The sequence below is a fragment of the Podarcis muralis genome, chromosome 6 (genome assembly GCF_964188315.1).
Source record: "Podarcis muralis chromosome 6, rPodMur119.hap1.1, whole genome shotgun sequence".
In the NCBI taxonomy this organism is placed as follows: Eukaryota; Metazoa; Chordata; class Lepidosauria; order Squamata; family Lacertidae; genus Podarcis; species Podarcis muralis.
In genome coordinates this window covers 79,727,423-79,741,401 of record NC_135660.1, presented here as the reverse complement: position 1 = coordinate 79,741,401, position 13,979 = coordinate 79,727,423, and the positions used below count along the sequence as shown (strand labels likewise).

General features: G+C 42.9%; 1 protein-coding gene and 1 long non-coding RNA gene across 2 annotated transcripts in view; one reads left to right on the top strand and one right to left on the bottom strand.

Moving 5' to 3' along the window:
- Positions 1-13,979, bottom strand: part of LOC144328056 (uncharacterized) — a 62,446-nt gene that overhangs the window by 14,583 nt on the left and 33,884 nt on the right. The gene's annotated exons all lie outside the window — the stretch shown is intronic.
- LOC144328055 (phospholipase A2 inhibitor alpha-like protein) lies at positions 5,076-9,944 on the top strand. Its single transcript, XM_077930610.1, has 4 exons — positions 5,076-5,204; positions 7,366-7,465; positions 8,212-8,295; positions 9,394-9,944. The coding sequence occupies exons 2-4, from the start codon at positions 7,378-7,380 to the stop codon at positions 9,732-9,734; spliced, it is 513 nt and encodes a 170-aa protein (XP_077786736.1). The 5' UTR covers positions 5,076-5,204; positions 7,366-7,377; the 3' UTR covers positions 9,735-9,944.

The following is a 13,979-nucleotide window of genomic DNA, read 5'->3' as shown; positions in this document are numbered from 1 at the left end:
TCCTTTAACGGCCATTTTGCACAATATAAAATAGCAAGCTCGGGTTGGCTGAGTGTCAGATGTTCACTTGAAGTCGGAGCCAATTCTGACTTCCCAATGAGCATACCTATGTGGTCTGGGTGTGGGTGTGCGCATGTGCTTGTTGCATTCATACTTTAGATAGACTTAAAACTTAGATGTACACCTATAATAAAATCACAGGTGAGGTCTACCTTCAACATTCTTTGCAATCTTGGGGTACAGACCTGTAACCAAATACTCCTGGCAGTCTCAATATAATTGCTTGACGCTCAAATGACAACAAGCAATGTAAGTAGTTGATAGGCACAAACACCACCCAGAATACAGAGCAACATTTGATTTAACTGGAGAAATGCTTTATGCATTTGAGGCAAACTGAACAGCTGTCTGCATTCAAAGGAATTAATTGCATTAAATGTTCACATGGCTTACGTGTGCTTTGAATATAGGGTGCATTTTGAAAAGGCTTCTTTGGTGCTTATACATTAAGTCTGGCAACCTAGTAATTGATTAATCAAATAGATGCATTAAATGAATGGACGGCATCCACATAAATATGTCTGTTGCTAACTATCTTAGTTCATTTATACGAGAGTGGGCAAAAGCTACCACTTACCCTTGCAAGGAGAGATTGTATTTAGAATTTTATTTTCATTCCAACGTTAGTTAGTCATTATTGAATCATAGAATTTGAAAGCTTGAAGGGACCATGAGGTTCATTCAATCCAACCCCCTGCAATGCAATAATTTTTTTGCCAAATGTGGGGCTAGAACCCACAACCCTGAGATTAAGAGTCTCTTGCCCTACCGACTGAGCTACTGTTTTAGCTCAAGAGTTGCAGACCTTTCACCCTTGCTCAATCCTCCAGGGGCTGCATAACAGCAGTGGGTGTGGCTACCCCAAACTTATACAGTGGACACTCGGGTTGCGAATGTGATCCGTGCGGGAGGCACGTTTGCAACCCGCAGTGCCATGTCTGCGCGGGTTGTGATTCGGTGCTTCTGCGCATGCGCGAGCACTGAAACCGGAAGTAACCCATTCCAGTACTTCCGGGTTTGGCGCGGTGCACAACCCAAAAACGCGCAACCTGAAGCATCTGTAACCCGAGATATAACTGTACACCCACAGACACATAGCCCTCCCTCATCTGATATATGTCGTTTAGCTAAAGAGAGGGCTATGCCCCACCCTGCTCATGAAATGATTGATCTGATGACTGGGAAAGGGGTGATTTGCATCAGGGTGGTTGCTGGACTGAGAGGTTTACAGTTCTTCACTCACCCCAGTGCATAATTTTATTAACTTTTTATCATTCCTCCAGCAATCTTTCCCTCCTGTCCTGCTAATCAAAACTTAAAATCCCCAGTTGCTTTGGCATTTCCTCTTAGGGATCATTTTTGCTGTCTTTTTGGGCACCTTTTTCAGCACTGCGATACCTTTTAGAGATGGGGTGACCAGAATCTTGCATGGTACTCATATGCACAATGCTCTGTATAATAATAGTTGAAAACCCAGAAGCTCAGGTCCGCAGCAAGTATTGAAAGCTGCAGTCTTGTGCTGGTGTGTATGTATATAGCTCTCAAATAAAAAGCTTTAATTCTCTGTTTGTCACCCACAGAGCATAACTGCAGTTCAAATTCTGAAAAGGTTCAGCCATGGGTGTGATCTTCCCATACATCAGGTTCCTTTGGGAGAAACTCTATTCCACTTTCAGTAATCCACATGCAGAGACTGGCCCTGGATGTGGAACAAGCAGGTCTCTTGTTGCTTTGCTGACATTTCTTCTTTCGCTGAAATTCTTTGTAGGGCCAGAAAGTACATGACTAGTCCAAGTGAGAACACATGCACACACACACTCTTAAAAAATCCCTGTGTTTCACAATTTGTGTTGACATTATGGGGACACACAGTCACCACTTTGTTCAGTATCTTGCATCATCTAGGAATATTAATGTGGAGGGACTGCTTACCAGCATGAGAACAGTGGGAGGGGAAACCGTTTTTAAGAAGAGAGAGCAAAAGTTCAGGTCATCTGAAAAGGAACAAGGTAGAACTTTATAATGAGCATAGAAAAAGACATGATTAATGAAACCAAAGAATCAAAGAAAAAAAAGCACGTAAAAGGAAATGGGGGGGGGTGATAATGGGGTGCTTAGTACTAAAAGACAGCACTGGTGTAACGGGGATGTTAGGAACCTGATGGAATAGTGAGAATCAGTGGGACAACAGCTCTTTATGAAGATTAATTCTATAGAAAGGATGGGGAAATAGTATGTTGAGACGGGTCTTGCTATAAATATCAAGTAGAACATAAATTTTAGATACCAAAATTGGCTCTCTTTGCCGGTCATCTCTTAGCAACTTTCATGGAAGACTTAGAGGCCACACCAGTCAGGAGTCTAGACGAGAACTTGTTTGTATCTCTCCATCACAGAACAGCAATAGGATATCAGATACCACTAAGAAAGGGCTACCTAGTGATTAAATTATATAATGACACTATCCATGTTGCTAGCCAAAAACACAACTCAGATGTCTGGTAAAGTATTTGACGGGGTGAGCTCCCGTCTTTCGGTCCCAGCTCCTGCCCACCTAGCAGTTCGAAAGCACCCTTAAAGTGAAAGTAGATAAATAGGTACCGCTTTATAGCGGGAAGGTAAACGGCGTTCCGTGTGCTGCGCTGGTGCAGGCTCGCCAGAGCAGCGATGTCACACTGGCCATGAGACCTGGAAGTGTCTGTGGACAGCGCTGGCTCCCGGCCTCTAGAGTGAGATGAGCGCACAACCCTAGAGTCTGTCAAGACTGGCCCGTATGGGCAGGGGTACCTTTACCTTTCCCAGAAAAGAAGAATCATTAATCCTTAGTACTGTAAAGTTTCCTGGTTCATGCCATTCAGCTTTTAACTAAAACAAATCTTTAAGTAAGCCACATTATGTAATGTCTCTTCCTTGGCTCAGTTCAAAGCCTAAAGCAGCCTTTTTCACTCTTGGGTCCTCAGATGTTGCTAGACTACAACTCTCATCATCCCTAGCCAGCAAGTGATCAGGGATAATGAGAGTTGTAGTCCAACAATATTTGGGGACCCAAGGCTGGCCTACGGTAATGAATAAATCAGATTAGATTTATAACGAGCAAGTTACCCTTGCCTTAACTGTGTTTATGTGCTCCAAAGAACGCATGAGGGTGCAAAGTTCGTATGGGGTGTGTGTGCAGTTGTCCCCTCCACAATATCTCCATGTACACGGACACACCAATGCCCCTTTCACTCTCTGCCCACTACACAAATGTGTGAAGGGAAATCCTAAGGACGTCCAGCTGATTTTGGTAGAATTCACCTTGAGGCCTTGGGAAAATGAATGGAACATTGCAGGGGGTTGAACTAGATGACCCCTGTGGTCCCTTCCAACTGCACAATTCTGTTCCTTAAAAAAGAAAAGTATGCTGGTGCCCAGAGTCCCTTCTGCAATAAGCCCTTCTGCTTAACTTGTAGCTTCTAAATTAAAAATCAGATTAATTCTGGCCCCAAACATTTGATTTTGATTTCCATGTATTGTGAGTGGGGGTTAAACTATTGTGGTCAGTTTACTAGCACACTGAGCTTCAGTCTCTCTTGGGATAAAAGAACAGGGCACACGTCACAAGAAGCACCTTCAGGCGTGCAGGAGGGGTGGCGACGCTTTTTGCCTTGAGGATTGAATTCACTTAGGGTCACAAACCAGTGAACCACCACACATACAAACATACACAGGCACAGAGCCCCACCAGCTGATCCATGAAGATCAACTGAAGAGGGGAGTTATATACCCTTCCCCACTCATCAGATAATCTATTCTGATGGAGAAGGAACAATACACATCCTCAAAGACATGGGACTGAATGAACAGCTTTGCATTTCTCTTCCCTCTGCAGTGCTGTGTCTGCTTTAAGGCTCTGATTGGTTAAACACCTCACTGGCCCATTTCACACATACAGTGGTGCCCCGCAAGACGAATGCCTCGCAAGACAAAAACTCGCTAGACGAAAGGGTTTTCCGTTTTTTGAGTCGTTCCGCAAGACGAATTTCCCTATGGGCTTGCTTCACAAGTCTTGCGAGTTCTTGTGAGTTTGTTTCCTTTTTCTTAAAGCCGCTAAGCCGTTAATAGCCGCTAAGCCGCTAATAGCCATGCTTCGCAAGACGAAAAAACCGCAAGACGAAGAGACTCGCGGAACGGATTAATTCCGTCTTGCGAGGCACCACTGTAACACTAAGCCATAGTTTAGGAAACCAAGGTTTAACATTATGCATGAACCCACCCCAACAGTTTAACTGTGGTTTCAGCTCACTCATTAACCAAGATTTGGACTTGTTTTCTAAACCTTGGTTTAGCATTTTGTAGAAATCCGGATTTTATCACTGCAAATGAAAATAGGTGGGTGGGGGGAATCAAAGTGCTCTGAATAATCAACTGTTTCACTGGTGCTTTTAACTGTTTTGTGACATGATAAACCCAAGCTTCAAGTGATCATTTGTCAGGCACCTCAGCTTTAACTATGGTTTATTAACTGTGATTAACTTCAACCATGGTTTAGTGTTACGTTGGAACCAGACCATTCAGAATAAGCACTGCTCTGAAACTACCAAACGCTGTAGGTTAGCCTTCCTCAACCAGGCGCCCTACAAATGTTTTGGGGGGCAGCTCCCATCAGCCTCAGCTTGGATAGCCAATAGTTGGGGATGGTGGGAGAAATATTCCAAAACACCTGGAAGACCGCAGATTGGAGAAGTCTGCCCTAGACACATTTTCAGAGCAACTCCTGTCTGTCTGTCCCAATGGCATTAGTCTGCCACCCAGATTGTGTAACTCTGGATTTATTGTCTCTGAGATGGGTTCTGCTTCTGTGCCAATAAAAAAAAGCCTGTATTGCACTGCATTGAGAAATCTTCAGGTAAATTCACATTTGTTTCCTCATGCTTTTGGGTCTGTGGCTGTCAGGAGATTTTTGCAATGCTCGTTGACTTTGAAAGACCAAACTGTTCTTAAACAAAAAAACTGTAATTTACCAGAAGGACCTCCTTTGAGCAATCAGTTTGCTCAGCCCCCACATTGCTCAATCAGCAGGTTATTTTAAATATAAAATGACCGCTGTGTGATGGAAACATTATTCTCAGTGAACCTCCACCCAGAGCATCAGATATCTCAGAGTAAGTTGGGAATTGTAATCTTATGGTATTTTCGTTTTTCTGCTGTTTTGATCAGGAATTGTAGGTTTCTAATAAGCATCCTAGCTGAAATTTCCTTTCAGTAAGGAATTGCTCAGTTTTATGAATGAGGTAGAGTGCATGGTTTATGTAGTATCTATTTTATTTTGTGCCCTGTGAAACGGCACCTATTATTTTTAGTTTGACTGGTCCTACATACACTAATAGATTGAAGACGCCTTGCAAACCATGGTTTGGGTACGTACTATGCATTCAAACCAGGCTGTGCAACTATGGTTTGAAGACAGGTTGCAAACCATGATATCTTCAAGTGTTATAGATGCACTGAGCAAACCGTGGTTATGTAACTTTTCTTACCTCTCCAAACTCTCCTTCTAAGGAGCCAAGCTGGTCTTCCTGATGTATCCTTATACACAACCTTAGAGAGTGGGGGAGGCTCAGCCTGATAAGTGAACCCCCTATTTTCATAATGTATCTGGTTAAACCAAGTTTAAGGCAGCAAACGATAATTATTGCTAACCATGGTTAAGTATTATGTCTGCACTGTCATTGTTTCTGCCATGTTGGACAGATTAATACAAATAATCACAATGTGAATAGTTTTCCAGGTTTGGCTTGTACATTTTGAATTGGAAATTTGCATGCTTTGCAGACTCATCCTTTTTGTACACTGCCTGGAAGTAAGTCCATAGTGTTCAGTGGGGTTTCCTCCAAGTAAGTGTGCAGAGGATTGCATTTTTAGTGTTGTTGACATCTCTTGATTGTTTTGATGTTGGGCAGCCTTCCAATATTTAACCTTACAAGCTGTCAGCTGTCAAATATTAATTACCCTTGGATGTGATCTACTGAATGCAGTAAGATACTATTTAATGCTGTTGAATGTTCTTAAAAATAGTGCCTGCTACAAAAGGGAACATTGGCAAATACTATACACCAGTGGTATGTTCTACAGCAACAAGGTAGTACTGTAGTGAACAAACTTGAAAGACCTAGGTTCAAATCTCCACTCACTCATGAAATGCATGATATTAAGTCCAGTTGCTAATTCTCAGGCCAATTTACACATCTCTGGATTGTTGTGAAGATAAAATGTCATAAAACAAATCCCAGGCACATCATTCTGATGGAAGGTCTGGATTGCAAAGTGGTAAAGATGGATTTGATACACTTGTGGTGGTGGTGTTTTTAAATCACAATCATTATTTTATTATTACCACCTGCAGCAGCAACATCCCAGACTTTTAGCACAAAGAGAGAGATATAAAAATATGACAAAACAGCAATGTTTTGAACACTGAGAAAGCAGAAAAGGCCTTGGAGCACATAGAGCACAACTACACAAAATTCAAGCACTATTTAATCCCATTGGTTTCAAAGGAGGGGTAAGTTTGTGCTTCACTTGCTTCTGTTGCGATCAGTGAGGATTTAATAGTGCTTAGCTTTGGATTGATTGTGCTTAAATTATGTGAACACTAAAAGTTAGACTCTAAAGTTGACTATTAGCCCTAGTCAGCACAGCTAAGCATCCAGGCCTGGCTAAAAGCATTTGTACTCATCTCTATTAATCACTGTTATGTTATTTATACACTGCCTGTGTAACTGGGTTGCCCCAGCCACTCTGGGCAGCTCGCAACAAAATATTAAAAGCACAATGATATATCAACCATTAAAAATTTCCCTTCAGATGTCTTCTAAAATTCAAATAGTTGTTTATCTGATGTTCCACAGGGCGGGCACCACTACCGAAAAGCCCCTCTGCCTGGTTCCTTGTAACCTCACTTCTTGCAGTAAGGGAATCGCCAGAAGGGCCTCAGAAGTGGACCTCAGTGTCCAGGCTGGACGTTGGAGGTGGAGATGTTCCTTCAGGTCTACACTATAGTGAAGCAGCAAGTGTTTTGCAACAGGTTTGGAGAACAAATGGTTGTTTAGAAACCCTTTAAAACAAAACAAAAAATACTATTTGTGGAGCAGCATAATACTCTCTAGCTGTAGCTGCAGACCAAATTCAAGGTCAAGAACACAGGACAATAATCAAATGGAAACTTGGTAGGCTGCTACTGCCACCTTACGTCATCAGGGACACCAGCTCACACTCTCAATGTCTGTCTGTCTTTCTCTCTCTCTCTCTTTTTATATATTTCAGACAGTCTGAAAGATGCGTCTGTTTCTAGCATTCAGTGTTCTTCTTCTGGGAACATCTTTGACCAGCTCACATCCAACCCCAGACGAAGATTTGAACAAAAGTACGTTCGTATAATAAGCACGTGGATCAGACATAGCTCAGGGGTACAACACAGGCTTTCGATGCAAAAACCTTGGTTCTTGACATCTCCAATCAAAAAGGGATCTTAGGCAATAGAGATGGCAAAGACTTCTGCCTGAGATCTAGTTCTCAAAAGCTGCTGGTGGGGTGGTTAACCTGTGTTTGGACTGTACCATCTCAGAAACAGTAGAATGGGACTCAGGTGTTGATCTACTATTTAAAAAATGAACAAATCACAGCACACAGAAGCCAACAAATCAAGGCTGGGCCTTGCCTTATAGCTTTCTGTGTGCAAGGAATGTTTCTTTTTGGATAAGCACTCAGATGTGTGGGACCTTACCTAAAGTGGGACAATCCAGAAATAGGGTTAACTAGCACTTACTGTTCATAAGAGTTAGACCAGAGCCACTGTCAGTTAACATAGCTAATACACGAAATGGGGCAATTGTCTGGTTTTGCGTAAGCCAGATCCATATATTCTTTAGACATATGTTGAACTTAGGGGATCCAATTGAAGAATGAAAAGTGTATATTCAGAGTTTTAAAAGTAAATGCCATACCCAAAGAGAATAGGTATAATGCATGCATAATAGCTAATAGTATTTCTTCAGATGGATAGAAATCCTTTGAAAGAAAAGATAGCAAGCCCAAGGAATATTAAATGTTCCTGGATATTTGTCTTGGAGAGTTAAGTCCCAGTGAAAGTGATACTGTTTTTCCTTTCAGGAGTACACAGTTTGGAAGAAACTGTGAACCATTTGAAAATAAAATTGGACGCACTAGACAATGCTTTTTTTACAGTCCATAAAGGTAAGACAGCTGGAAGTATGTTATTTCCCTCAAACCTTTCCCAGAATCCTAGATTCTTTTCAATGTGGATTTCCATTAAGTGGTCCACTTTAGAATTACACTCAGTATGTTATGTTTGCTGCCAGCTTTTAAAGATTTTTTTTTTTTTTTAAGTATTTAGGATTTGGGAGTTATCACAATATTGAAATGTTGATAAAAATAATTCCTGGTCTTGGCTAGTGATTTTCACTTTGATGAGGAAACAAGTGTCCCAAGGTACAATGTCTATGCTGCGGAAACATTGTGTCCAGACGTCCCTATTTTCCAGGACAGTCCCAAATTTACAGAAGCCGTTCAGCTTTCTGATTAGATTCCAGAATGTTCCGCTTTTCCTTAGAATGTCCCTATTTCATTGGAGAAATGTTGGGAGGTATGTGTGTCTTGCCAGAGATTCTGGGTTATGCTCTCGGGTTTGAATGGGTCAGAGACTGTCAACATAGTGCCCTCCAGCTGTTGATAGACTAGGGCTCCCATCAGCCCCAGCCAGCGTAGCCAATGGTCAGGAATTATGGGAGAAATTTAATAACTAAAAATAAACAGCATCTGAAGGAGACACCAATGGTAGGTACCTAAAGCTCTCCTGCAGCTACAGATTGAGTGCTTAACCAATGCTTCCTCAGCAATCTTGCCTGCCATTACTGAGTTCCTGTTCATTTCCAACGTAACACAGGATTCCGTGTTTACAAATTGCTGAAAATAGACTCATAGCATATTAGAACATTGCTAGTTTTAATTTTTGAGTTTGACCAAACGGTGGGAGGCAGTGGAAGACAGGAGTGCCTGGCGTGCTCTGGTCCATGGGGTCACAAAGAGTCGGACATGACTAAACAACTAAACAACAACAACAGTTTTAATTTTTAACCTCCTACTCTTTAAATAAGGTGCATTGCCCTTTGCTTCTCCATTGCCGTCCTCCACATCTGATCTCAGATCGTAAGCTGCTTGGGTCTTTCACTTAAGTTGCTCCATAGTGCATCGTGAATATTGGGGTCTATATCAACCAACTTGTAGCAGCAGAGCATTTGAAATTATTGGAATGATTGTCTCCTGTATTTCCAGCTCGCAGTTTTGGAACTGGCAGTGAAAGGTTATACACCACAAATCTTGGTGAAGGGGACTTCGAAACGCTCAGTGCCACCTGTCTCGCCGCTGGCGGTCATGTTCCTTCTCCGAAGAAGGAGGCTGAGGCCAACGCTTTGCAGAGTGTGTTGAAGAGGCATGAGAAATCGGCCTATGTTACGGGCCACAATTTTGACGCATACACAAACTGGGCATTTGGGGAACCAAGCAACTCTGATGGATCTAAGAACTGTACAAAAGCTGCCAAAGATGGAAAGTGGCACTCTACATCATGCAAAGAGAAGCTCCTCACTGTTTGTGAATTTTCCTTTATCCCCTAAATTCAGAATCAGTGTGGTGTTAATTGGAAAGAGTGGTGGACAAGGAGGACCTAGGTTCAAAGTCTCACCCTCTGGGTGACTCTCAGCCTAACCTACCTTGCTGTGTTATGAGGATAACATTGGGAAGCCCCCATGTATACTTCCTTGAGCTTCTTGGAGGAAGGATGGGAAGTAAATGATTGTGATAAATAAATAAATGGCACTGCTTGAGCTTCTCTGGTACGCTTGATATGTGTTTTGTCGGTCATGTATGAAGCTTATGCCTAGGAAAGATAAACCTACTCCATATTACCCACCCCAGTTTCTGTTAAGCCAGGCCAGCAAGGTGAACCTACCTACCTAAGTCACACATTCTGAAACAATACATGAACTAAAATGCAAACATCTTTTGAAACTCACACTTTCTCTTCCCGGTCAAAACCAGACTTCCTTAGCGTATATACTTAACAGCACTCATGTTGCATCAGTTAGTCGTTTTTCCCAGAGTCATCATGCTTCAAAGTGTCATCAACCACCCATTTGTTCATTTTATATTTACCAACCACTCCTCCAAGAAAACACAATCAAAGCAGGTACAATTAAAATATATAAAGGCAACCAACTCATACTAATCAGTAGGCACATTTGCATCTTATTCTGAACATTGTCTCCAAAGGCTGTGTGTGTTGTATACAATAATTTCTTAAAGAGTGTCAAGCATGCCATTCAGGGGTGCCAACTTGGATAAAATATGGGGGGGGGCAGGTAAGGCCCGCCCCACATAACTGATTACATGACACAGCACACACATTCCATTTGAATAGCAATGCATATCAACGTTTGGGGGGGGGCTGGCCCACTCAAATATTTTATGGGGGAATGAAGGGACCTCAGCCCCTAGGAGTTGGCTCCTATGATGCCATTTTTTGAACTGCATATCAGCTTTGGAAAACATTTGCTTCAGCTTCTTACTTACCAATTACAGCCGTACCTTGGTTGCAAAACGCCTTGGAACTCGTACGTTTCGAATCCTGAACAATCAAAAACCGGAAGCGAGTGTTTTCGAAAGCCGAACATCTGGCGCAGCTTCTGATTGGCTGCAGCTTGTTCCTGCAGCCAATCAGAAGCCGCGTCTTGGTTTCGAACAGTTCTGGAAGTCGAACGGACTTCCCAAACGCATTCTGTTCGAGAACCAAGGTACGAATGTATATTTATTTCAGCACGAAGACTTCCAACAAACCAAAAGAAAACCCCAAAGCACTGCTCTCCTTTCAGTTTTGTGACATGTTTGAAGGAGATATAAGCAATACACTGTTTGCTATTTTATTTCCCTTATTTGAAGTGGTATCTCCCATGGAGAAAACTTTACGGCGTGTGAAAAATCACCTACAACCATTTTCTGAATCAGAGTACAGCATATCAAGAAACACATCCTATTTCCAATTAAGATCTTTGAATAAGAGATAGTGACAGAATCCAGTAAAATGAAAAGGGGAAAAAAGTCATCCCCAGGGAATGTGTAAGTTTGTTTTCTTACACTCTCCCATATACATTATTAAAGTTTTCAATCCATTGCCTCTGTGACTGCCAGGAGGCTCTTTGTTTGCTTGTCAGCTCAAGCAAGTATTGAACGAGTCTTGATTTAGTCATAGCAAAAATAAAGATTTGCAAAACACTCCGTTTTACTGTCAAATTGCAATGTTCAGCAAATAGCTGGCAAGCACAGCTCAAGACTCCATGGGACAATGAAAAATATTTTAAAGACCATCATTTCTTTGGGGTAATGATTTGAAGGAGCAGAAGTGAAGGGGTTTAGGAATGTGATTTAGCATTTGTTAGGGTTTCAACCAGGGCTTTGTTTTTCTTCAGCTGGCACTTCCCAGGTGGGCGCCACTGCCATTCTAAGAGAATGAGAGAGGTGTTCATGGTGAGTTCCGTGAAAAATAGCACTGGTTTCAACCAAAACAAAAATCAGGTCTGGGGTGGATTGAAGTGTCTTGTGGTTCATTCTGGCATTGGGAAGAGGTTTCTGAGAATACATGCGGCTAACCCCACTTGCTAAATGCTGCTGCATGTACCAGTCACACCTCCGGATGATGTGCAAGCAGCATCAGGTTGACAGGGACCTCTGCATGTACAGCCCCTTCCTTCCATGGCAATTGGAAGACTGGTCAATAATAATAATAATAAATTTTAAAAAAATTATTTATACCCCACCCATCTTGACATCCTACAGAGAGAGCTGTACATGCACACACTATTACAGTGGTACCTTGGGTTACAGACACTTCAGGTTACAGGCGCTTCAGGTTACAGACTCCACTAACCCAGAAATAGTACCTTGGGTTAAGAACTTTGCTTCAGGTTAAGAACAGAAATTGTGTGGCAGCGGCACAGCGGCACCAGGAGGCCCAATTAGCTAAAGTGGTACCTCAGGTTAAGAACAGTTTCAGGTTAAGAACGGAGCTCCAGAACGAATTAACTTCTTAACCCGAGGTACCACTGTCATTTGCTATTTGCTTACTTACTGGATTTCTTACCCATCCTTATCATCATAGCATTTTCTCTCCCCCCCCCCCTTTTTTTGTTTTTGTTTTGTTTTTTAGGAGTCTGGGCCCCCTCAATGTTCAGAGGGCATTCAGTTCCGCCCCGGCTCCTCGCAATGTTGCACGCGCAACGTCGGAACATCATGTGACATTGCACATGCGATATTAGGTTGTTGAGCTGGGCCCCCTCAATCACCCTAAGCAGCTGTCACCTCTGCTTACTGTAATGACTCAGGGTGCGTTACAACAATCAAATATACAATTATAAAACAAATGAAAAGGTCACAACCATAAAACCAGAAAAGTGTAAAAAAATAAAATAAAAACAGTGGAAAATAGCTGCAACGCAGAAAGGCTAGTTGGAAGAGGAAAATCTTCATGAAGTATATATCCATGTAGGAGGGTCCCCTTCAGTGTTACAGAAAGTGTTCATTGGCAGAGGGAGGGAGGGCTACCTGAGCGCCACCCGCGTTACCTAATTGTACACATCTACAGGGGACGCGGGTGGCGCTGTGGTCTAAACCACAGAGCCCACGGCTTGCTGATCAGAAGGTCAGCGGTTCGAAACCCCATGACGGGGTGAGCTCCCATTGCTCGGTCCCTGCTCCTGCCAACCTAGCAGTTCGAAAGTGCGTCAAAATGCAAGTAGATAAATAGGTACCACTCCGGCGGGAAGGTAAATGGCATTTCTGTGTGCTGCTGTGGTTTACCAGAAGCAGCTTAGTCATGCTGGCCACATTACCCGGAAGCTGTACACTGGCTCCCTCGGCCAATAAAGCAAGATGAGCGCCGCAACCTCAGAGTCGCCCACGACTGGACCTAATGGTCAGGGATCCCTTTACCTTTACACATCTACAGACACACACTGCTCTGTTTCTGCTGCTGGATGGCCTGACTATGTTACCCTTATACCACTCATGTTATGAAGGTGCTGTCAATTGAACCTGAGGTCAAAGAAACAGAATAGACCCCCTCTCTCACACACACACATTTTTTGCATTTGGGAAGCTCCCCCATAATGGTACAATGGGATCTCCAGTTTGGTTGGGGTTCTCTGATTTAATTCACATGCAGGTAAATTGAGCCGTGCTTTTCTCCTAACACTAAATCTCACAAAGGTATTAATTTCCTCAGAGAAGAACTGCTCTGTTCTCTCAGGAACATTGTGTCACTGCCAGCTGTAGAGAGGCAGACTGTGCCTCCACCAATAGCAAAGGTTGGTATGTGCAGGGGGGAAAATGCTCCCCCTACGAAGGTCTGTGTTAGGATTTATTTATTTTTAATTTGTCATTTCTCCTGCCTACGCATTGAGACAATCATAACATGCTTTATATAAGACATTGCATGTGTTTAAGGCACTTTGGGCAGATCCTATGTAGTTGAGGGCAGGCTGAGATGAATGAAGATTGTCAGGAAGGCAAAGGCAATCTGCTGCATGGCAGGGTCATCTCCGAATAGCAAGCAAGGTGGATCCCAGTGGGTTTTTTTAAATTCAAGAAGGCTTCCTTGGCTGGTCTCCCTACAGTTCTTCCTTTAGGTAGACCCAGGTGATAACCAGGGCCAGCCTATTACTATGAAGAGTGCAGAAACTGCCTTAGGGGGCAGATATTGCCAGCGCGGTGTGGGCAATGACCTGCAGCCTCCCAGTCATGCCCCCCTATTATATAGGGCAGAGTTCTGTGTCCAACGTTGCCAGTCCTCCACCCCCTAAACTAGACTG